Genomic DNA, 23,244 nt, shown 5'->3' with positions numbered 1-23,244 from the left:
GTACTGATCACACTGTTCTGGTGATGGTGAGAAAGCAAGTTAAGGACAGACTATGGACAGACAGACTAAAAAAAAAGTTGAGAAACATTTTGTGTCCCGCAGCTGTTGTACGAATTAAACTCAACATTACAAATCGATCGTATATAGTGAATTATATTTTTCGTCTTGTTACGAGCATAGGACATAGAAAAAACTCTGAGTCTCCATGAGGAATCGAACCTCAGACCTTCGGATTCCGCGATATCGATGCTTTATCATTGAACCACAGTGACTCTACGATCAGCGAGGTCTGAGAATTTTTTCTTTGTCCCACGCGTGACAAGACAAAATATATCTTTCACTATTTCTTTACCGAGCACAAAACTTACCATCTTTCTCATCTTATCGCTCGTATGTATATAGCCAGCCATGCCGTGGCCTGGTTTTCCTTTAGTTCCTCAATGGTTAGTGCAGCTCTTAAAGAGTACAAGTAAAAAACCAATGGGTGTGACAGGAGCTTGGTGTGATAATCATAAAACTCTCAATGTTTTCTTGGTCTAATCCGCAATCGATGTTAGTAATAGCGATAACTTCACGGGTTTATCACGAACCCACATAACGACCAACTCCCTGTTGGTAGAGCACTGCATTGGTATCACAGAGGTCATGGTTCAACTTCCGTACAGGTCTGTTCATTATTGTGAAGGTTGCTTCCAAATTCATTTCTTAAATCGCAGTTCACATAAATGATTTTCAAATGTTTAGTCACTTAAAAGCAATAGTCTAGTCTTCATCTATGTTTACAGTCATTTAGAAGCAATAGTCTAGTCTTCATCTACGCTTTTGTCATCAGAAGCAAAATCGAGCATTTTTTAAAGTCAATTTTTAAATCAGCTCAATTGAATCTTGCATAGATTACTAACCCTTTGACTCCCACGAGTGACCAGGACAGAATTTCTCCATACAGCATCAAATTAATACAATATCAAGCAGACAAGTTATAAGAAAAAAATTCAAAGAGGGGATTATAAGTTGATCCAATAACAAATTCTCAGAACTTATAGTATAAGAATTGTATGGGATGTAGTAAGGAGAATTACTAATAAGATCTTGGAAGTGAAAAGGTTAAAATTTTTGATGCTTTACTTCAACTTGTACTCTTCAAAACTATCTACCTCCAGGTTAAAGGAATAACTGTTATTCAGCCTCTTGATGGGAGTTCAAATACAATCTTAAGGAGCACTCGTAAACTATACAAGAGCTTGAATTGCAATTTCTATGAAATTTGTTATGAAATGAAAGGCACTATGATACAAAAGCTTGGTATCTTTTTGATGCAGTACTGATAAATCCCTTTATTATACACATTCCATCAGAAATAGTTTATTTCCTACACCTTTGCAAAGAGAACATGTCAGGGACTGTACAGCAAGTTTTTAAGTGGAGGGGCTATTTTTGGCTCTGTTATCTTTGTTAAATTATTTTTTGTTTTGATTTATTTCTACTTTTGCAAAAAAGTGGGGGGGGGGAGTGGAGGGGGGCTAAAGCCTCCCCCAGCCCCTCCCCCTGCATGGTCCTTGCATGTAAGATATCACTAGAAAAAAAAAATTTAAAAGTTGAACATGCTCAAATTTATTTTTCCTTTGTTTTCCTTGTTTATGGTAGGCTCCACTAAGTCTTTTGACTGACTCCTCTAAAAAAAGTTAAATATGAACTGTACAATGCTGATAAGTAAAAATAGAATGTCCAATAACTAATTACAATGACTGAGAAAGCTTTTATTATCCAACTGCACCAACTAGATTACAAATATCACCTGATATTTGGACAGTCGGTTATTTTTAACTGTAAAAACCTGGTGTTAAACCAGACAGCTGCATGGGTTCATCAAAATACAGAACAACTCAGAAAAATACTTAGGGATACTTCACAACAAAACATCTAATAAGATATATCTATTTTAAATTTCTGAGTTATGCACATAGTGAGAACCACTGTAACAGGGGTTATGAGCTTCCTTAAAGGATTAAAAGAAGGCTATGCATTAATAACCTTTTCATGTGTTGTCACACTGAGTAATAGTTATTTCATTGCATAATTTTTCTTTTGATCTCAAAGGTACAGTACTAGAGAGAGCTGCATGGTAGAAAAAAGAAGTTTAATTAAAAACAAAACAAAAGAAAACAAACAAACAATAAAAGTCTAAAAATGTAACAATCAATATTGTAGGAACAGTACTCATATTTTGCTCATCAGCAAGAACAAGACCTTTTCTTGGTTCAAACTTTGTAACTCATGTTTATTTCCTCTACCCTTAACCCTTTAACTCCCAGATCAAATTTGTAATTCTCCTTACTGTCAACCATACAATTCTTATAATGTTAGTTCAGAGAGTTCAGTATTGGATCAACTAACTATCCACAAATTGATATTTTTCTTTATTCTCATCACTTATCTGGTTGATATTGTATTGATATTGTAAGGAGAAATTCTGTCTTGGTCAGTTATGGGAGTTAAAGAATTAACCACACAGGCAAGCAATTTCTATGTTACATTCATAATCCTAGGGGAATCTTTCTAAAGAAGACAACAATTATTTTAAGGATTCCTTCATTAATAAGGTAATCATTTGATTCTACAATCATAAATTTTATCAAAAATATTACTAATGGCCATACTCCCAACTAGGAAAAACAAGGAATATTTCAAGTGTACAAACACTGACATTGCTATCGCTGGTAGACTTGTAATTCCTCTCAATCCTCCTTTCAAGGATTATTTTCTATAAAAAAGAGAATACACCACATTAAATTTCCAACAATAAAAAGATATATTGCATTTAACCACAACAAAGGTAACTCACTGAGACACCCAGCTATCACACCACCCAGAAAACACGAAACTTTACAGGTAAATTAAATAATATTTGAATGGACAGTAAGAGTTTTTTTTTGAAAACAAGTAGGTCAGTAATTTACACTTGTTTCATCATCACGTGAATAAAAAATGGAACGTTTTCTTCCAGATTTTCTTCTAGAGTTTCAAAGAATCTGCAATTCCATTTGTGAGACTTTTGTTTTGCACAGCCAGGCATCCAGTGTTTTAGGAGATCCTGTATTTCTATGTCTTAGGATATTCTGCCATTCCACCATTCCTCCATTCCATCATTCTGTTGAATAACTCAAGGTGTTGTGATTCACAGCTTGGTCACTTTGCAAAGTTAGCAGCTCTTTTAGGCTTTAAGTTGCTGATTCAAATGCTAAAATGCTCTCCTTTACAGGAAGACAATTTTTCCTTAAGCTTTCACAACGTGCATATCAAATCTATTAACCCTTTAACTCCCAAGATGTCATTAGAAATTCTCCTTACTGTCTGGCATACAATTTATATGATAGTATTTTGGAGAATTTGGAATTGGATCAAACAATAATCCCCCAATTGATATTTTTCTTTATTCTCATTATTTATCCGCTTGATATTGTAGAGACAGTGTAAGGAGAAATTCTGTCTTGGTCACTAGTGGGACTTTAAGGATTAAGACTATGTCTTGACTATGTCTTATGTTTCTATCTACACTTCTTTCATGCTCTAGCTGCCTTGTGCGTGCTTTATGACAGAACAGAGTACAGTTAAGGCTTCTCAGTTTGTTAAATATCTCCAAAGACAAGGAGAATTTATTTCACAATCAAGAGCAAGACCTTCTTTGGCTGGTGATCATTTCCTTTATTCTCATAACCTTAATGTGTGATTCAGGGGTGATACTATGGGAAGAAATTAGATGCTTGTCACTTTAAGGAACAATCAGAGGCAAAATCCTTTAAAGGTGTCACACCCCCTCTCCTCGTCTGGTGACAAATAAGTTGACAAGCTAAAAAAACAGATTGTCCAGCTATTTATGAAGAGCAGACCTGTTATGTTATGTTGATATTGTACATAAAAACACTTAATTGAATAATGTGAAGAATTTTGTTCCATTTCGACACTGATTTCATCACTTAGAAAGAGCAAAGTGAAGACATAATTAAATGGCAGCTGAAATTCTGATATTGATTGCAGCTGAATTTTTAGATGATAATTCATAATTGAAGACAATGAATAATGTGAACAAGATGCGATAGCTATAGTGCTCGTTACCTGATGTTTCTTCATCATCACTCCATTTGTAAAATGTTCCTTCGCGCCGTCCTCTTCTCAATTTTTCTTCTAAACTCTCCTCTGTCTCACCTGAAAGAAGAGAAGAAAATGTTAAGAACCAACCAAACATATATCTCACTGGAAAAAAAATGACAACGAACCTTCTAGATTTGGAGTCATAAAGGCAGTTGGGGGCGTGAGTGTACAAGCCCATGCTAAAGCAGCCTTTTTGAGACGTTTCTCTAGATTATTTCTTGTTACTTCTTGATCCATGTTATTTTTCACAACCAAGGGATCTGCAAGACAAGTTCAACTTCAAATCTCAAATTTACTGCAGCCAATTTATGTTATCAACTCAGTTGATTATACTAAACTAATCCATATAAACTAGAAGGGCAGTTAGTATCTCACCACACTCTGGCAATAGAACCTCAAAAGCAGTTGTTTGTATGAGGGTACATGCCCATGCCAAAGTAGCCTTCTTGAGGCATCTTTCTAGACTCTTTGCCTCTGTTATTTCTTGATCCAGGTTATTTTCCAAAACCAAGGGATCGACAGGACAAGTGCCATGTCAAATTTCATATTTTTGTCTTTCCTTTATAAGCAGACATCTCCTTTCTCCTATGTTGCATGCAGAAAGCGACATCTCTTTTACACTGTGCAACAAAGGAAATCAGAGATGTCTGAATGTAGGTTGGGTTATGTGAGTGAAAAAGTCTTTCCATTCTTTCTATAGGTTGGCAAAAGCCTTTTACCATGAAATTGTCTGTATTCAAGCCTATTGGCCTTCCCAGCTGGAGATTAAACTAGTTTCCATCACATGAAGTGACTAAGAATATCACTACTTTCCCCCTGGAAGGGATGTTAGTTCATCACAAGGTACCCCCCCCCCCCCCAGCATTTTATCAGGCTTCCCTGAAAATACTCCTGGTTGGAGAGACGCACTGTGAGAGGAAAGTATTTTGCCCAAGAACACAACACAATGAGCTGGCCGTGTCTTGAACCCAGACCCCTCAACCCGAGTCCAGCACACTGAGCATCAGGCCACTGTTATAATTTCCCACAGGTTTTCATGCCTTTTCAAGGCTTCACTATTTGTTAAATATTTCCAAAGGTGTTGACAAGGATAATTTGTTTCACAATTAAGAGCAGGTCAGCTTCTTTAGTTGGTGATCATTTCCTTAATTCTCATGACCTTAATGTGTGATTCAGGGGTGAAATTGTAGGGAGAAATTAGATGCTGGTCACCTTTAGGGGCAGTCAAAGGCAAAACCCTGTAAAGGCATTACACCCCCCTCTCCTTGTCTAGTGATGAATAAGTAGACAAGCTAAAACAAAACCAGATTGTCCAACCATGTAAGAAGAGCAGACCTGTTATGTTATCTTGATATTGTAAGTAAAAACATTTAGTTAAACAACATGGAAAATTGTGTTCCATGTCAACATTTCATCATTCAGAAAGAGCAAAGTGAAGACATGATTAAATGGAAGTTGAAATTCTGATATTAATTACCACTGGGCTGTGAGACAATAATTTAAAATTGAAGACATCAAACAATACAAACAAGATGCAATGATTATGATGCTCGTTACCTGATGTTTCTTCATCATCACTCCATTTGCAAAAAGTTCCTTCGCCCCGTCCTCTTCTCAATTTTTCTTCTAAGCTCTCCCCCATTTCATCTGAAAGATGAGAAGAAAATGTTAAGAACCAACCAAACATATATCTCACTGGAAAAAAAATGACAACGAACCTTCTAGATTTGGAGTCACACAGGCAGTTGGGGGCATGAGTGTACAAGCCCATAAAGCAGCCTTTTTGAGACGTTTCTCTAGATTATTTCTTGTTACTTCTTGATCCATGTTATTTTTCACAACCAAGGGATCTGCAAGACAAGTTCAACTTCAAATCTCAAATTTACTGCAGCCAATTTATGTTATCAACTCAGTTGATTATACTAAACTACTCCATATAAACTAGAAGGGCAGTCAGTATCTCACCACACTCTGGCAATAGAACCTCAAAAGCAGTTGTTTGTGTGTGGGTACATGCCCATGCCAAAGTAGCCTTCTTGAGGCATCTTTCTAGACTCTTTGCCTCTGTTATTTCTTGATCCAGGTTATTTTCCAAAACCAAGGGATCAACAGGACAAGTGCCATGTCAAATTTCATCTTTTGTCTTTCCTTTATAAGCAGACATCTCCTTTCTCCTATGTTGCATGCAGAAAGCGACATCTATTTTACACTGTGCAACAAAGGAAATCAGAGATGTCTGAATGTAGGTTAGATCAAGTGAGTGAAAAAGTCTTTCCATTCTTTCTATAGGATACCAAAAAGTCTTTCCATTCTTTCTATAGGACACCAAAAGCCTTTTACCATGAAATTGAAACCTTTTAAAGTTTGTTAAATTGATTGTATTTTACCTTAATGGTAAAGTCTGTATTAAAGCCTATTGGCCTTCCCAGCAGAAGCTTATACTAGTTTCCATAGCATGAAGTGACTAAGAGTATCACTACTTCACTACTCCCCCCCTGGATGGGATGCTAGTCCATCACAAGGTTTCCCCTCCTAGCATTTCATCAGGCTTCCCTAACAATTCACCAGTACCCATAATTTATACTCCTGGGTGGAGAGAGACACTGTGAGAGGAAAGTGCTTTGCACAAGGACACAACACAATGACCTGGCCAGGTCCTGAACCCAGATCCCTGAACCCAGACCCCTTGACTGGTGTCCAGCACACTAAGCATCTGGCACCAGTGATTCCACAGGATTTCATGCCTGGGTACTTAAGTTTTTCGGAGGAAATTACATTTTTAAAGGTCTTTACTGTTGATTTTGTGTGAAGGAGGAGGAGGAGATGAACCAAAAGAAAAGTAGCAATCTCCAGATTTCTGATCTACAATACTATTTAAGAAGTTAGCATCTCTGTTACATTCAGCCTTACACAACCACCATTCTGCGAATGTGGAATTCTCTATTACCACCCATTTTCTGCCCCTCACTTAACCCTTTACCAGCATTCCCCTTTTCAGGCAGTAACTGGTAACATTTACTGCCTGTAGTACCTCTTATTACCATTTAAAATTGCTTGGAATTCTTGAAAATTCACCATGTAAAAGGATTGCTTTACTGGTTTGAAAATTTATTTTACCTGTAATGCTTAAAATAGGAGAGAACACTGCTTTATACCTTAACATCAGTATGAATATTCTCCACACTGTTCTCTAAACATTTCCTAAGATGCCAACATGGAGAATTTGTCTAACAATCAAGAGCTTCTTTGGTCAGTGATCAGCTCGTTTATTCTCTTGACCTTAGTGTTTGATTCAGGGGGATATGGTAAGGAGAAATTAGATGCCAGTCACTCTTAGGGGTTAAGGAGTTAAGCAGACGAAACCTCTGGTTGCAGTACAGTTTATTAAAAACACATTGTTGAAGTAAGAAACTAAAAAAAACAACCACTTATTATAACTGTTTAACTTCCATTAACTCCCAAGATCTGATTGTTAATTCTCCTCTCTAGCTGCTACACACTACCTTGTAAATAAGTTATGAGAATTTGGTGTTAGGTCAAAATAAAAACATCTTCCTAATAAGTTTGAGTATTCTCGTTACCTGTTTGCTGGATAATATATGAATATTATAAGGAGAAGCAATTGAAGGGTTAGGAAGAGAAAAATTCTTGAAACTGGCAATAACATAACCTTCCCACCCACCTGCTGCCCCCTTCCCCTCCCCCCCCCCCTTAACGACCTACAGGCCTGACTGGGGTGGGGAATTTAAACTGGAGGTGTCAAGTCTGGTCAGTGGAATACAAGCATATATTTTAATATGGAGATGATTAACACTTTCAGTCCCAAGATCTGATTGTTAATTCTCCCCTCTGGCTGCTACACATTTCCTTGTAAATAATTAATGAGTGTTTGGTGTTACTTGATAAGTTTGAGTATTCTCATTACATGTCAGCTGGACAGTGTGTGGCTGTTATAGGGAGAAGTTGAATGTTAATCACTTGTGGAAGTTAAAGGGTTAAAGGTAAAGAGCTAAGAAGAAAAGGCCTACAAGGTCCAGGTTATAAAGATTACTGCATGATTCTGCCTTTTTTGAAAAAAATGGGTGGAGCATTTGAACACAACTTTTGCCCCAAGAGATGGAAATTTGAACAAACCAATCTTAGAAAGTTCCCCAAGGAGGGGTGGGGTGGGAGGGGGGAAGGGGAGGGAGGGGAGGGAGTGGGAATGTTGAAGCTTCTTATTGATCAACACAATACAGTGTCATTTAGAAAACTGTGCAGGAGATGAGAAGATTCACTTTGTATATGAGACTCCTGGATATATATCTTAAGTAAACACCAGAAATATATAGATTTAGCCAAGCCTAAAAGCGGAGCTCACATTTTTTTTCCCCGCACATCTCAAGGGCACAATGCCTTGCCCCAGCCAGGACTAGAACCCAGGTCATCCAACTCAGAGCCCAGTGCACTGACCACTGAACTACTGGACAAAACCTTGTACAGTCGTACGGTCATACAGTTGTATGGTCATACGGTCATACATCTAAATTTTTTCGGCTTGATGGGTTACTACTATTTTGTATAATTATGGGGCTACGCTCTGCGAGCTCTGCTATCATATTCAGGTGGTACTGGATCAACTTCTGGTGAGGTTCTTCTTTTTCAATCCTGAGTATTGCAACCTGCATTCTTAGTGAGAATTATTTGTAGAATTTAAACACTTCCTCCATCTCCCAAGATCTCATTAGTAATTCTCCCTACTGTCTGCCATACAATCATCATGATGTTAGTTTGGAGAATTTGGTATTGAAGCAATTATTGAGACTGCTGTTTCCCAAGAACACAAATATCTACCAATTCTGAGGGCAGAAAGTTGTGGCCTTCCACTCAATGCATTGGAAAGGAAATCTGAGCAAACTCTCAGTTGATCACTCATGACAATCAAGAAGCAGCAAAAGTAATTTCTGAGGCCTTCTTCACTAGGATGACCGGAGATCACAATGAACTAGCTGCAATGGACCTTAGCATGATCACAGTCACTCTGACACCCTCATGATTTGTATGAATTTTTAATAGTTGTGTCAGTTTGGTTATATTTTTCATAATAACTGTTTCGTTCTGTTTGTTTTAAAACACAAAACTATATTTACTACAGGAGTGTTAGCTGTGTTTGATTTTTGTCACCATAGGTACACTTACAATCTAACCAAGCGTCAAAATCTTTAAAACTCTAACTGTTTTTTCCATTTTCTCCTTGAGGATTTTTGTCTCTGCTCACATTATAATTACATAAATTATGGTGCTTGGCATGTTAAAAAAGCTTTGCCAGGTGCATCTGCTTCCACTTGCTGGCTTGCATTGTTTCTAAATTTCACTTTCAATTAACCAAAAAAAGCTGGAGAGAAATCCAGGAAACGGTTGCACATACTTCAAACTGGCAGATGGTGAGACAATTTTAGCTCAGCTCTATACTTTGAACTCCAATAGAGCACACTCTGTCAACCAATGACAGCACCTGTTGTATCTGAACTTTATTATAAAAAGATATAGGGGGGTAAGTTTCTAAAGAAACTACAATGCAGCATTAGTGGGGGTTTATAAAAAGATAATTTTGCTTTACCAACTGAGTTAATAACCTAAATTAACCACCATGACAAGTTTCTAGGCTGAAGTTTCAAGCATTAGCCTTTCATCAGAGTGACTAGAGTAATAGTGGGCTGTGCATGTGTTATGCTGTAAGTACAGCTTTGCTATTGGGTGGAAACATAGTGATGAAAATAAAACAAGATTAAGGGTGCTGATTAAAAAAAAAAAAATTTTTTTTTCTAGACTTTTGCAGCTCTCTGAAGTGCCTGGATGTAGGGAAGGGCTGCAGACTGCCATATGCTGCTTATAATGACTAGGGAGATTAAGGTGTCATGGGTCTTTCACTTCCAAAATCTAACTCCTAACTCTCCCAACAGGATATGTAATATATTGCTTTGCAGATTAGACAGGAAAATTTAGACATACATCAAGAAACCACCCTCTGGCTGATAAGTTTGTCTCTTCTCGTAATCTGTTTGCAAGATAATATAATGAAATCCCAAGAAGAAATTACATCTAAATCATTTTTGGGACTTTAAGGGTTAATATTTGTTTTAAAATTGCAATGATTTTAGAGGAAATAATATAGCTATAAAGAAGATGGGAGACACACCCTCCAGGCGCCCCCCCCCCTGCCTCCCCACTGATCCCCACAGCTTCACTTTAAATCTCCCCCCCCTTGCAACCAGCCCCATTTCTTAATGCCATGTGACAGTTAAAATATAGGCAATTAGTTTGACAAAAACATCGGAGCGAGTTCCACCCCAGAGGAATGACCCTCATTTTAATTCATTTGTGAGAATCAATTGGCCGCTTGCTGTTCATAACTCAAATACTATTTGTATCTAATATATTATCTGCGGTTGAACAAATTTCGTATTTCAAGTTCACATTGTTCTGTTTGTAGCTCAGCTAAATGAATTAATCATGGAAAGCCGTGATTTCTTCCTTGGGATCTTATACCTACCGGCCACAACACAACTGTGACAATATGAAAAAAAAAATCTGTAGAAGTATAGAAAAATGAAGTTTGTCTTACCCGTGCAGTTATCTTCAGATGTAATTATATCGTTCGTTGCGTGACAGTTCCAAGAATCAGGAGGTTTTCTCGGAAGACAATTAAATCACTTTCACAATTTAAAACATTTAAGGCTATCTTTCTCAATTAGTTATCGTTCAGCGAAGAATTTATGTCTTTGCACGTCAGTTACAGATAAAATTGCCTTCGTCTGGGAACCAAAATTAAAATATCAATGCAGAATTTCCAGTGAAAATTCTTCCGATTGACTTAATTCGTTCCAGACTCTTCGCGGAATAAAATAGACGCCTGGCAAAAACGTGATTTTAAGCGAAACTTGGCAGTCAAATCGATCGCGAAAGTCAGTTTTTTTCGCTCTTCCATAATGTTCTGACAATAAATAGTTGTTTCAAAGTTACGTTCGTATCAATAGACCACTACCACGAAAGGGAAAGTCCCAAAGTGTAAATGTATTTCTATTTCGTCGCAGAAATATTTCAATTCCATATTATAACATGACCGTTAAGAGCATTCGAGCAGGAAAGGTTTCTCAAGAAAAAGATTGTAGATGACATTTACCGCCCACCTCGACAACCTCGACTTCAGGTTTCATCAAAAATGAAACTTAAAAAATATCAGCACGTTTTCGAATGTGCAGACCGAGTTCGTTGCTTTTCAATCTTGTTTTGTGTAGCGCATGGAAAAACAATATCGTCAAAGCAGTAACTAGGCAATTGTTGAAGGATTAGTGGACTATCTATAGCTGGAGAACTAAGGATATCACCCAAAACTGCCTCAGGAAATCAACGAGTACACAAAACAACTGTCAACAAATCAACTCCAACAATTTATTTCTGAGAATTTTTATCGAATATTTTACACATTACAATATCTGCAAATTTACGTTTTCGTATGCCTACGTCAAGTTTTTGAGGTTAGAAAGTAAAAAAAAAAGAAACAGCTTTTGCAAGGTATCAGGATCGAAAGTAATTAATAATATTAAGAAGGGTATGAATAGTTTCACACAATGACAAAAATTTGAAAAATAAAAGCAATTTTCAATGGCAAGATTATTTTAAATGACTAACTTAAAATGTGCACATAGTTTTAATAGAGCCGGTATGTATATTACACTTATGGGAATTTAACGCATATCCTGGTATTAGTTGGGTTACGAGAGGTTAAAACATAACTCTAAGTAGATGTGAACTGATATAGCATCGTTTGCTGAAGCACATAATGGACGAGACGAAAGGTGATATTAAATGAACGACGCTAATTTCTATACATACCTGGGCAAGCCTTTTTCTAGAATAAAATATTTACTAAAACGTACAAAAATGAAATGGTCTACGTGACACTGTCGCTAGCCCAACTGAAGCATAACAAATTTAATCCATAATGGTGGTATTTGAATAGATTAAAATGTTTCAATTTCTCTGCTGACACTTCTTGAATCAATTACCGAACAACGTGTCTTGTCAAACGTTTCATTTCTGACAGTCCAAGCCTTTTCCTCGATTGCACATCGTCCTTACGGCCTCTCTGAGGTTACCTAAGGCTAGGCAAGAACCATACTCTGTCTATAGTCGAGGTGATCTGATCCAGACAAATCTTATCTTCATTCTCGAGTTTATCCTGAAAATTGAGAAGATTTATTAGCTCTGATGATAAAACGAAACATTAAACTGAAATAATACGCTGTCTGGTGACAAATACGCTGACAAGCTGGGAAAAACAGATCGTCCCGCCATTTAAGGAGAGCAACCCTGTTATGTTATGTTGATATTGTAAATAAAAACATCTAGTTAAACAAAGTAGAAAATTGTGTTCCATTTCGACATTTCATCACTTAGAAAGAGCAAAGTGAAGACATGATTAAAACGGCTGGCGAAATTCCTATATTGATTACAGCTGAATTTCGAGACAATAATTCATAATTGAAGACAACGAATAATGCGAACAAGATGCGATTGTTATAATGCTCGTTACCTGATGTTTCTTCGTCGTCGCTCCATTTGTAAAATGTTCCTTCGCGCCGTCCTCTTCTCAATTTTTCTTCTAAAATCTCCTCTGTCTCACCTGAAAGAATAGGAGAAAATGTTAGGAACCAACCAAACATATATCTCGTTGGAAAGCAACGAAAACGAACCTCCTGGTTCTGGAGTCACAAAGGCAGTCGGAGGTGTGAGGGTACAAGCCCAAGCTAGAGCGGCCTTTTTGAGACGTTTCTCTAGATTTTTAGTGTCGGTTTCTGAATCCATATCGGTTTAACAGAGGTGAAACTTGGTTTAAAGCGTTTGTAGAAGCAAATGATGAAAGTTCCACACAACGTGTGACACACAATGACCCGAATATATCACTACACCGCAAACAGCTGCCGGGAGAGTCCCTTTAGCCTGCACCCTCAAGCTATGTTGTACCTCAACCAATCACCTCACTGCAATTCTGACAGCTCGTCATTTACATTGACATCTAAACGTTGCAATAATAGACGGCTCAGAGGAGGTAGCTGTGTTTACTTTTTGATCAACCAATCAGCAAGCGAGGTTTGAAAGCGGTCGTGAACTTTATGCAGATTAATGGCTTGGAACAAGATTTCCACACGCAAAGATGCAAAACAACGAGGAGAGAAAATTTTGAGTTGAAATTATTACGTAAAACGTTGATTGGAAAGTTTTGGATGCACATTTCATCAAAACTAACGGTTAGTTTGGGCGATGGAAAATGCCCATATAAGGTAATGTTTTCATCTTGGACGGTCAGTGACAATACATCTGACGCAGAAGCACATTATTCGCGATAAGATCATGGCTATGTAAATAATTTAAGATCTGCCAACAAAGCGTTTCCTTTGTTACGATCGAAACCACTGGCTAAGCACATTCTTGGACGCACACGTAATACAAAAACAGGAAACTGAAAGCGATTACTAAGCACCTTTGGCCTACGATAACAAAGAATTCATTCACGTTATGCAAGTTTTCCCACGATATACATGGCGCCAGCGATTCAACCTAGTGCATCGTTGACAGGTGATTGAAAACCTTTCTGTGACGGGTGCATGTGAGGAGAAAATACAAGATAATCAAAACGGCGCTAACAGCTCTATTTGAAACCATTTCAAGGAAAATAAACTATCTAGAAGAGAACATTATTGAGATTTAAGTCTTGGAAATCGATAGTATACGCCACGTTGGTCAAAGTGAAAGGAAATTTTTGTGCGTGCAGGCATGCCAAGTCGGCAGTCTTTTGATTGAAACGAATATTGGAGGAAACGAGTAACACTCGAGCGCGGTCCACGCGGAGAAATTTTCCGCGTGTGCCGTTCAGACTTTGAACTATACTTTCAGATGAACCAAAATTCGATTTATAAGAATTTGTTGAAAGTCTGTCAGATGTAAGTACTAAGTCATTTTGTGTTACTTGGTTTTACTAACGTTACTGGAGTTGCAAAAGCTGAGGCGAGAGGTTTCCATACTCTGGTCTAAATGTGTTTATCGAGGCACTGGTATAACTCACGCTATAAGTTTCTCAAACATGGAATTTCGGAGGGAACCTCACCGTTCATATCCTCTCTTACAGTTGGGATAATCATGTACTTAAAGCTGTAGAAATATTTACATGCTTTCTATATCTCTTCGTAGCTCGGGGGATGTTGTAAACGATCAACATAAATCCTTTATGATTAAGGTGAGAAAATAATTGTTTACTGTATAAAAGACATGAGGCTGTACAAAAGTGTTCTCGGAAGTAATTTCTGTTTATTTCAGTAGTATAGCTTAATGTTACGAATAAGAGGTCTTTGCACTGTGCGATGTAAATAGCATTTAGCAATTTCAGGAGGAAGGTATGAACTGTAAAGTGTTCTATGCAGAAATTCTTGTTTATTTTTGTATGGGTTAATGTTACAAATATTGGATCTCTGCAGTGTGCACTGTCAATTGCATTTAGCAGTTCAGGAGGACGATATTTTGACTACATGTACATATCCACAAATACATATCCACTAGTTGGTTGCCTGAATAAAATGAAATTCATCCTTCATGCAAAAGTGATGCTTGTTTCTGTATGACTGAGCTGCAAACTTCTATTGACTAAGCAGTGCGATGTAAAGTATTTGAGATGCTCAACAAGAAGACGACTTGACTTTAGGTCGAAGTAACGTGAATGTAGAATTATTAGTATCGGCACTCAGGAAGTTTTGGCTTCTTAGAGCAATGAAATATTCTATGAGCAACAAAAATTGCACCTAAAATTAACTTCCTAGTAAATAATAGTGTCCTGTGAGGAATCGTAGCTGCTCAAATGACGAATTTATATAAAAATGAACATAGAGTTATTAACAGAGCAATTGACCTAAGGAGGCTTGGTATTTCAGGGGCTATGCACTATGCAACAAAAACTGCACCTGAAATGCTACGATGCTAAAAGAAAATGCATTACAACAACATAATTGATTGGAAAATGTTTCTTGTGCATCGTAAATAGTCCGTTATGTCTTGACATTATCCTTCATCATAATATACATGGATACCATGGCCACTGAAGTTCAGTTGTAACACTCAGAAAGTTGTCGGTATTTTTTAAGCAGAGAAAGAAAAACAACTTTAAAGTAAAAAACAATCACCGTTGTGTGACATAACGAGGTCAAAATGAATGACAGCATTAAACTAGATTTCCTTTCATTTTTTGTTGTGCAAAGCATGTAATTTTACCGGGTATTGCAGTGAAATTTAAACCAACAAATTAAGTCAACCAGTTGTGACCTACGACACTGTCCTTCCAGGCACAACAGCTACAGACTAAAAGTGAGGCATGGAAACAACTTGGTTGTTATTAAGCAAATTCAATGCGAGCGAACGCCATCTGGAGGGCCATTTGAGGCTTGCGCAGATTTATTATTTTTCATAGAAGAAGATGTTAAATTGAGCAGATTCTAGGAGATCTTCGCGCGCAAAAATAATTCCAAAATTTCGTAGGCTCTGCCTATTGCATTGCATGGTCAAAAAATGAGGCCTAGCATCGATATTTTTCTTGCGCAAAGGATAAAAATAGAAATAAATATTTTGGACACTGACGAAAGTTGCGCGGTAAACCTAAGTACAGGGATTTTCCCCATCTACCTAACGTTTCGCACGTATTTGATTGGCTAAATTTTATACAATCAATTGCAAGCATATAAAAACCCATCCCAAATCAGTTTTTCTCGCCTTCTCGAGTTAAACTGGGTGTAAAAATTGAAAAAGACGAATTTAGTATCGCTGCACATTCAGTATGGCTCAACCACCCGATCCCCTGGGTCGCCATCAATATGAAATCCTAAAAATCTGGATCCCTACACATGGAGTCGTGAACATTTACCGAAAACCAGGAGGCGGTAAGAATGACTTACAAAGGTACTGGTAGAGTTTTGAGATTCATTCGAACTTAACTGGGCTTTCATCTCCACAGAATACCACGCCGACAATGGATTTATACTCGAGAAGCCTGTCAAAAGATATGGTGTAGAAAGACTCCGAGTTTTGGCCTCGCAAGGTGGTGTTATCAAAATCAAAAGGGATGAAAATGTTCCAGCCAGGCAAAACAAGTATACAATCGATCCGCCAAACCTTTCAATGGACCAGTCTGAGGTTTACGTTGAAGACCCTCAGCCTTGGTAAAAAAGTAAGTAGAGACATTAATCTAAGTTGCGATTGCAATTATCGATTTTAACTTTCCGTTCTGGGGCTTACGATTAAAGAGGAAATAAAAATTCTACAAGAGTACGCAGTAAGGTGATGAGTCAGCAAGTTTGCACGCAAAAGGAATGCAATGTGGCTACGTCGATAAATACGGAATATCTGATGTGACCAGTCAAACCGTATAGCAATGAAAACTTTAAATCATTGAGTTCTCTCTGAAAGGAGTCCATTTTGTTCTTCAATATAGGAGACCCCGACGACAACATGGCAAGGAACAAGAGTGATAGGGAGAGAGAGCGTCAGCTTTTTTTTCGTATCTTGTTTTAAAAATTCAACATCCTGTAATAAAATTTATTTGATTGTTTGAAAAGATGCCTGTTGTCTTTGTTTATTGAGCATCAATACAGTTGGTGTAAAAATGCATTTTTCTTGAAAGCGAGACAGAGGGCAAAAATAAGCCATGACGCAATGAAGAGGCTCGCTGCTTCTGGATTGTGCGCAGAAGCGCGAAAATATGAGTACGTCTCGTGACTCAAAACTTGAAGAGATTTCAAACGTATCTGACTCGCAAAAAGATCTACTTCGATAATTTTTAAAATGGCCGGGTTTGAAACAGAAGAGCCGGAGCTTTCTGACGATACTGAATATTGTCAAGCAGTGAGAATAGGGCGGCACGATAAAGGCGCCGAACTCACAATCTTCTACACGCCAAATGAGGGTTAGTCGAGATTACTTTCAGGATTTTTCAAACTTATAGCCTAGATTCCATCACTAAAATTCGTGAAATATTTTCTTAGAATACCAAATTCACAACGGATACCTGGCAGAGCAGAAGAAACTTTACAGTCATGGTAGACGTTATGACAAGTTGACAATAGTTACATCCAGAGGGAAAAAAATCGTCGTTCGTCGATACGAAGACGATGAAGGTGATTCCATATAATTCAGTCATGAAAAATATTTACAGAAACATGGTGTAATTCTCAACCTCTCTCACTTTTGTAGAATTCGAAGTAATGTCACAGGGATATTGGATACGTCAAAAGGAAGTCGAACTTTGAATGACGGTAAGAAATACAAGTGCGAGGATGATGTCGCATCTTCGTACGCGGGACAGTAATGCTCAATAAATCTGCCATGACCGTTCTTTATTGACTGATCGAGACTGTAAGACGTTTTGCCGAAAACTTGAAAAATGAAGTGCCAAAATATTTACGATTTCACAAGCGCACGGACTCAAAATCCCAACCTCACATTTGAAAACCCCGCCAACAGAATTCTCACACTATACCATGAGCTAATAGGTGACCTGATGGAATCACTATGTTTATCTCACTTGCAGAATACATCAATTTGACAAGACGTCTGAACTGCTAAAGACAACCCTCAAGATCTTTGTGACTATTCCACTGATGTAACTTAGAAAGATTATCTTGTCAATCAAGTAATAAAATAGATACTGTTGTAACAATATCCGTTTGCGGAATTACGTCCGAAACATTTCGCAACCCAAAAATAAACGCGGCAACATGCATGTGTTCAAAATAATATTTCTCCTGTCATAGCTCCACGATCAGTGCAGTTCCAAAAATAGCCTTTCTGTCATGTTGACAGCTAACGTGCCCTACAAACGCTACTCTAAACAACCGTAGAATCACGAAAACTGGGACCTTTTCGATAAAGAAAACTAGCTTGAATTGAACTTAAGTTATCGAAGGGTAAACACATTAAGGAGTAATCCGAGATAAGCAACAAATCGTTGCGAGTTCGCAGAGAGTTCGAGTGAGCGGCGGTCAACAGAAGTAGACAAAACATATCTAGAGCATAAGTGCTTGCCAAATACAAATATCATGTCTCTGTCATGCGTATCACAATTTTGCTGATACATCATATTACTTGCGTAAGCATTACCGTCGATGCTCGGAAAACAACTAACTAGAGCAAATTTTTCTCGCTGCGTTTCTCATCCACGAGATAGTCTACTATTTACGACAAAGATGTATGGTCATAGACCCTGGGAACCCGTGTACACTTCTGGAGAAGCAGTTCGTGTTGGAAGAGGCTCCGGTTATCTTGACGTGATAATTCGCTACAATAACCCCGGTTTTGGACGAGGAGGTAATTTGAGTCTGTTACTCTACAATGCTTGTGCAAAATTGGGGTTATTAAAAAGGTTTCGCATTCTAAATTCTCTTGTTTAGAGTTCAGCGTTGATCGCGGATGGATACTCAATCAACAGCCGGTAAACGGCGGACGAACACTGCGTATTCAGACGTACAGCGGACATGATTTTCAGATCACCCGTCTACGAGGAGGAGGTACTTTTCTTTTCTTGCATTGGATTCAAACACTAACAATACTCCTAACATTAACTATGATGTGATTTTATCTTGAAGAATATGTTATGGAAACATACGGTTACTGGTGCACGAAGATATAGCGCGGCTAAAATTTGTGACGGTAAGATACTTTCATCATCATTCTCTCTAGCACAATTTAATGACATTGGTTGACAAGCCTGCATAGAAAACCATCTACCGAGTCATTCAAAGTTGTTCAGTTATGTCATTCATTGATCTCACATTTAAAGAACGGAAGAACTAAGTCATTTTAACGCACAGGGAAATTCATCAAATAAATTGTTTCATTTGTAAAACGTGCGCCAATTGATCTTCTCTTCCCTTTTTTATTTCAGGCTTTGCCGAGAAGAACAACACATTTATTCCTATATAACCTACTAAATCGGATTTTGTAATCACTTAAAAGTTAAGATATCATGAATTCTGTAACAATAAAAATTAGATTATTACTCTCACAACACAGATATGTCTGGCCTCTTTATGGACATAATTGCATCGACACGTGTCCCCTTACTTCATTAAGAATGGCTAAAAATATATTTCTCATCTAACTCAAGAATGCGCAAAATAAGCACATATTGTGGTGTTGCATTTCTCGCAAGACTATACATAGAAGAGAGAATGAAAGATTACTTGATCTACGTATTTAGACTAAAGAGTGCGATATCAAATCATCATTTAGATTCTTAGATTTGCGGATGGTCCGAATAATTGGGTTTATAGTGCCCCAACTTCTAAGGCTTGTGTGCGCGGATATTGTGAAGTGATCCAACTGGAAGATAACACTGCTCTAGAAACTCTTTTCTGAACCTCAGAAGATAAGTGACGCCTGGGTTTCTATACGCTAGTTCAAGTTAAACATGTATGAGACCGGTAATAAACTCGCTAAATCTACCAAATGTCTCAGTTTCGCTTGAACAAACAAAAGAAATGTCTCCGTCTGATTGACATACATTTTCTCCCCTGCGGTCAAGACGATTATAAAAAATCCTAAAATAGCTTGTCTAGAATTCAGGCATCCTGTATACAAACAACCCAACAATATTTCGTCACTGAGCACAATTCAGTTTGAGTATGGATAAGTCTGCGACAAGAAATTTCTTTGGTCTAATATGCAAGACGAACTATATTTAGCTCAGGTTTAGATGACAATTCAACGACATCGATCGCGCGCACATTGCGAGAAAACACGCGAGATAACATCTCCGCCCACACGCAGCCCTGTTATTGTTACGCATTGATATAAGCTGCATTTTAGGTAAGTACTGTCCATAAGTGATCCTCTGTTCACTAACTTATATTTAAGTTCCGCTCAAACTTTCTGGCAATGGAACTAGACGAACCTGGTGTCAACTTCATCGAGATTATTCAAATTGGAAGACATTTTCACTGGTATCCTGACGTCACAGTATATTACAAATCAGAGACCAGAAGTGAGTAAATATTTCCATCGGATATGCGCTTAAGGGTGTCAGGCTTTTCAGTTCCAAAAACGCTACTGAAAATCGTTTTACTTTCGATTGCCACAGAGTTCAAGGTTGAAGGTGGTTGTAAAGTTAAGGTTGAATATAAGAACGACTATCGTCGAGTCTGGATTATTACAGCTGATGGAGAACACAATTTTGCTGTCACGCGTTTGAAAAGAGGAGGTAAATTCTTTTTCAAATGTGCGATTCTTCTGCAGCTTCACTGCTTGAGTAATATTTTACATTTCGATTTAAAGGATATCAAGTTCCTGATGGCTATTGGATAACTGGACCAAAGAAAATTAATTCCGTATGTATGTATGTTTTACTTCGCGTGTGTGCACATCATAGCGCGTGAGGCACCACAAAACTGACTCAGCGAATACTCTTATCATAGGTGAACACACATTCCATAAAATAATCATTCTAAAAAACACACAGCGTTAAAATAGGTAGAATGGGTATCACAACATCATTCGCAGAAAGACAAGTAGCCCAGATCATTATAAAATACATACTATCCGTTCTTTGACAACGAAATCTACTTCATCAAAAAACATACAGTTAGTATCACTTTCAAACCAATCAATTGTTTTCGTTATAGAATACAAGCCGACGATGAAATAGCCACCATATCCGCGGATGTCGATGAGCTGGGCAGTAGTTAAATAAAATGTGCGCTTATTCGGCTCAGATGGCATTGCACTAAATAAACCTGCGTTACTCACTTATCAGTATACCAGTGTACTAGAGTATTTTTAAAAGTGGAAAGCTCCAAGTCAAAATTTTCCTATCTATATCATGATCTAGTTTCACGAAATGAACGGATGTCATTAGTAAATCAGCGTGACGGAAAAGAAATTTTCAGTACCCATCAATTAGTTGTCCTATATTCAAATTTTTGGCGAGCTGTGTAGGGGTAGATAAAGCAGATTGATTTACAAGGAATATTTTGCGTCAAACCACATGAAACCTGGTCATCTTGGTGTTTCTGCTAACACGAAACATGATCTCCATAGATTGCTATTTTTTTATTTACATTCTGCTGTGCAAAAAGCACACGAAACTTACAAAGCGCGTAAAACGGATCATTTGACTGCGTGATTTGAAAGCTCGTATTACGTAGGTAGGTTGTTACCAATCTGCTTATTTCCCAAAGCGATAGTCATTGTGTTTCCTTCGTCACTACCGAAAAAAAGGTGCTCTCGCTTCCTTCGATATATTTGCCGTGTTCAGATCAATTATAAGGACCAACAAGAACCAATATGGCAGGCTATAGAAATCAGGAGCCGGTCTATAGGTACATCGAGGAAGTTCGCGTTGGGAGAAACTTCGTTCAAGAACACGACGTAATACTATCTTACATCAACCCAGGTCTAGGACGAGGAGGTGAATATAACATTTTTTAAGATTTGGTCAATCACTCGAATCATCTGAACACATCTCTAACTCATGTTTGCTTAATCATACAGGTTTCCGAGTCAGTCGTGGAAGTATACTTAGCGAGGTTCCAATATTAGGTGGTCGCAGACTAACAATTGGGTACTCCATAGGGAACAATTTCAAAAGTTTTGAGATTACTCGCAGTCAAGGAGGAGGTTCGTATCATTCGAGTTTTACCTCTTCTTTTAGGTAAATCATAACTGAAGAAAAATTAATCAAATCTAACCTCTTGCGGTTTATTTTAAAGGATATATACTGCACACACACGGCTACTGGAAGGTGGAGTTAGGACGCAAGTTCTTTTAATAGGGAAGGTAAAGCACTCATGGAGTAATTCCTTCTCACGTAATCAGCAACAACTAAGACCGATTTTAGACCTTCAGAAAACCGTTAATAAACGTATCAATCAATGCTTAAGAAATGTCTGATTTGCTAAAAAAACTCTCATATCCAAATACTTAAAAAATCACTCCTATTTTATGAGACATCAAACACATTCATTGTGATACTTTTCCTAAGGAAACATTCAGTAACCGGTGTTTCTTTTCGCATTTCAGACTGATTAAAGCCAGAATTTTACTACACACCCATAATTTTACGGGAGATCGTAATATAACAAGTGCTGTCCACAATGGAGCATCAGTATCTCTGTGATATTTTTTAACACGGAGATAGCCGCCATGTTGGTTTGCACAATCATTTTGAAACAATCCTTGTTACTTAATGCATATCTACTAAAAATAACCTCTTAACGAGGACATATGTAAGCAAAAGTGGGATAGACTATACTATTTCTTATCTCGGTTAGTTTTCTAGTACATATTTATCCGTTCAACGTCTTTTAAAGAATATTAATTTCACTTACAGCGCGCGAACAACTCAGCTTTGGTACAACTCGCTCGAAAGGCGTTCATTAAGCAGCAAGCTACCGAACTAGTCTGTTTGCATTTTAATACTTAACTAGCATGTTTATTAGAGCATTGGTGAGCTAAAATAAAGATTCATTCCACAAGGTGAATTGTGAAAGTTATTTATGTTTCGCATAGAGAAACCGGAAGCCGTTAACAGTAACTAAACACAGCGTTTGAGAACACGCGCGTCTAAACCAATCGGCGCAATTCACTCAAACGGAAATTCTAGATATTGATTGAGCAAACCAAGAAAGCTACCCATCGTGTTCAACATCTCTTACCATTCTCACCCATATAACCATCACCAAAGTATTATGAAATGTTGAGAACGCGAAATTTTATATTTTTATTGTCTCTCAACGTTAACGATCAATAATATATTACGTCTCTTTAGCATTGCAGGCTTCTCGTATGCCGTCTCTTCAGACTTAGCGACCTTAGTCCTATTAGCACTGGGTATTGTTGTGATAGCCGTCCGTGAAAGTTATTCCAATTTTGAGGCACAAAATTTATCCTTTTGCTTGAAGAGAAATACCTTGTATATGTTTTTCTTCCTTTATTGTAAGTACTGACCAATTGGCGTCTTGTATGACATATTGATGAGCGCCTACGCACGCATTGAATCACATTTATACGCCACATAAACAA

General features: G+C 37.7%; 5 protein-coding genes and 1 long non-coding RNA gene across 14 annotated transcripts; 4 read left to right on the top strand and 2 right to left on the bottom strand.

Annotated features, from left to right (window-relative positions):
• Positions 1-1,307: 1,307 nt before the first annotated feature.
• Positions 1,308-11,004, bottom strand: LOC149043368 (uncharacterized). Of its 4 annotated transcripts, XM_089209535.1 has the most exons (7): positions 10,754-10,999; positions 5,868-5,999; positions 5,708-5,796; positions 4,525-4,666; positions 4,275-4,409; positions 4,114-4,203; positions 2,600-2,761 (listed from the first exon to the last, which is right to left on the bottom strand). In XM_089209535.1, the coding sequence occupies exons 2-7, from the start codon at positions 5,974-5,976 to the stop codon at positions 2,748-2,750; spliced, it is 579 nt and encodes a 192-aa protein (XP_089065661.1). In that variant the 5' UTR covers positions 5,977-5,999; positions 10,754-10,999; the 3' UTR covers positions 2,600-2,747. The 4 variants fall into 4 exon arrangements, with proteins under 4 accessions (XP_089065663.1, XP_089065661.1, XP_089065660.1 ...); XM_089209537.1 differs by lacking the exon at positions 4,525-4,666 and having other exon boundaries at positions 1,308-2,761; positions 5,707-5,796; positions 10,754-11,004; XM_089209534.1 differs by lacking the exon at positions 2,600-2,761 and having other exon boundaries at positions 3,863-4,203.
• Positions 11,005-11,556: 552 nt separating this feature from the next.
• On the bottom strand, positions 11,557-13,530 carry LOC113666212 (uncharacterized). The gene is made up of 3 exons (XR_003445778.2): positions 12,885-13,530; positions 12,725-12,814; positions 11,557-12,370 (listed from the first exon to the last, which is right to left on the bottom strand). It is a non-coding gene; the product is annotated as an uncharacterized LOC113666212 (long non-coding RNA).
• Positions 13,531-15,474: 1,944 nt separating this feature from the next.
• Positions 15,475-16,786, top strand: LOC113666214 (uncharacterized). The gene is made up of 3 exons (XM_089209558.1): positions 15,475-16,112; positions 16,187-16,399; positions 16,664-16,786. The coding sequence occupies exons 1-2, from the start codon at positions 16,010-16,012 to the stop codon at positions 16,393-16,395; spliced, it is 312 nt and encodes a 103-aa protein (XP_089065684.1). The 5' UTR covers positions 15,475-16,009; the 3' UTR covers positions 16,396-16,399; positions 16,664-16,786.
• An 89-nt stretch (positions 16,787-16,875) lies between these two features.
• Positions 16,876-19,238, top strand: LOC113666211 (uncharacterized). Of its 3 annotated transcripts, XM_089209550.1 has the most exons (7): positions 16,877-17,134; positions 17,214-17,345; positions 17,422-17,483; positions 17,759-18,534; positions 18,618-18,734; positions 18,813-18,876; positions 19,112-19,238. In XM_089209550.1, the coding sequence occupies exons 4-6, from the start codon at positions 18,333-18,335 to the stop codon at positions 18,854-18,856; spliced, it is 363 nt and encodes a 120-aa protein (XP_089065676.1). In that variant the 5' UTR covers positions 16,877-17,134; positions 17,214-17,345; positions 17,422-17,483; positions 17,759-18,332; the 3' UTR covers positions 18,857-18,876; positions 19,112-19,238. The 3 variants fall into 3 exon arrangements, with proteins under 3 accessions (XP_089065677.1, XP_089065678.1, XP_089065676.1); XM_089209551.1 differs by lacking the exons at positions 18,618-18,734; positions 18,813-18,876; positions 19,112-19,238 and having other exon boundaries at positions 16,876-17,134; positions 17,759-17,889; XM_089209552.1 differs by lacking the exons at positions 17,422-17,483; positions 18,618-18,734; positions 18,813-18,876; positions 19,112-19,238 and having other exon boundaries at positions 16,876-17,134; positions 17,759-17,889.
• A 592-nt stretch (positions 19,239-19,830) lies between these two features.
• Positions 19,831-20,979, top strand: LOC149043367 (uncharacterized). Of its 4 annotated transcripts, none has more exons than XM_089209554.1 (4): positions 19,831-20,209; positions 20,306-20,425; positions 20,500-20,552; positions 20,847-20,979. In XM_089209554.1, the coding sequence occupies exons 1-4, from the start codon at positions 20,104-20,106 to the stop codon at positions 20,862-20,864; spliced, it is 297 nt and encodes a 98-aa protein (XP_089065680.1). In that variant the 5' UTR covers positions 19,831-20,103; the 3' UTR covers positions 20,865-20,979. The 4 variants fall into 4 exon arrangements, with proteins under 4 accessions (XP_089065680.1, XP_089065681.1, XP_089065682.1 ...); XM_089209555.1 differs by having other exon boundaries at positions 20,500-20,556; XM_089209556.1 differs by lacking the exon at positions 20,500-20,552.
• A 370-nt stretch (positions 20,980-21,349) lies between these two features.
• Positions 21,350-22,703, top strand: LOC149043366 (uncharacterized). The gene is made up of 3 exons (XM_089209559.1): positions 21,350-21,631; positions 21,715-21,840; positions 21,933-22,703. Exons 1-3 carry the CDS (start codon positions 21,508-21,510, stop codon positions 21,989-21,991), a joined length of 309 nt encoding a protein of 102 aa, XP_089065685.1. The 5' UTR covers positions 21,350-21,507; the 3' UTR covers positions 21,992-22,703.
• Positions 22,704-23,244: the final 541 nt, after the last annotated feature.

This window comes from Pocillopora damicornis, chromosome 6 (assembly GCF_964200805.1).
Source record: "Pocillopora damicornis chromosome 6, jaPocDami1.2, whole genome shotgun sequence".
Lineage (NCBI taxonomy): Eukaryota > Metazoa > Cnidaria > Anthozoa > Scleractinia > Pocilloporidae > Pocillopora > Pocillopora damicornis.
This window is presented reverse-complemented; position numbering and strand designations above follow the sequence as displayed.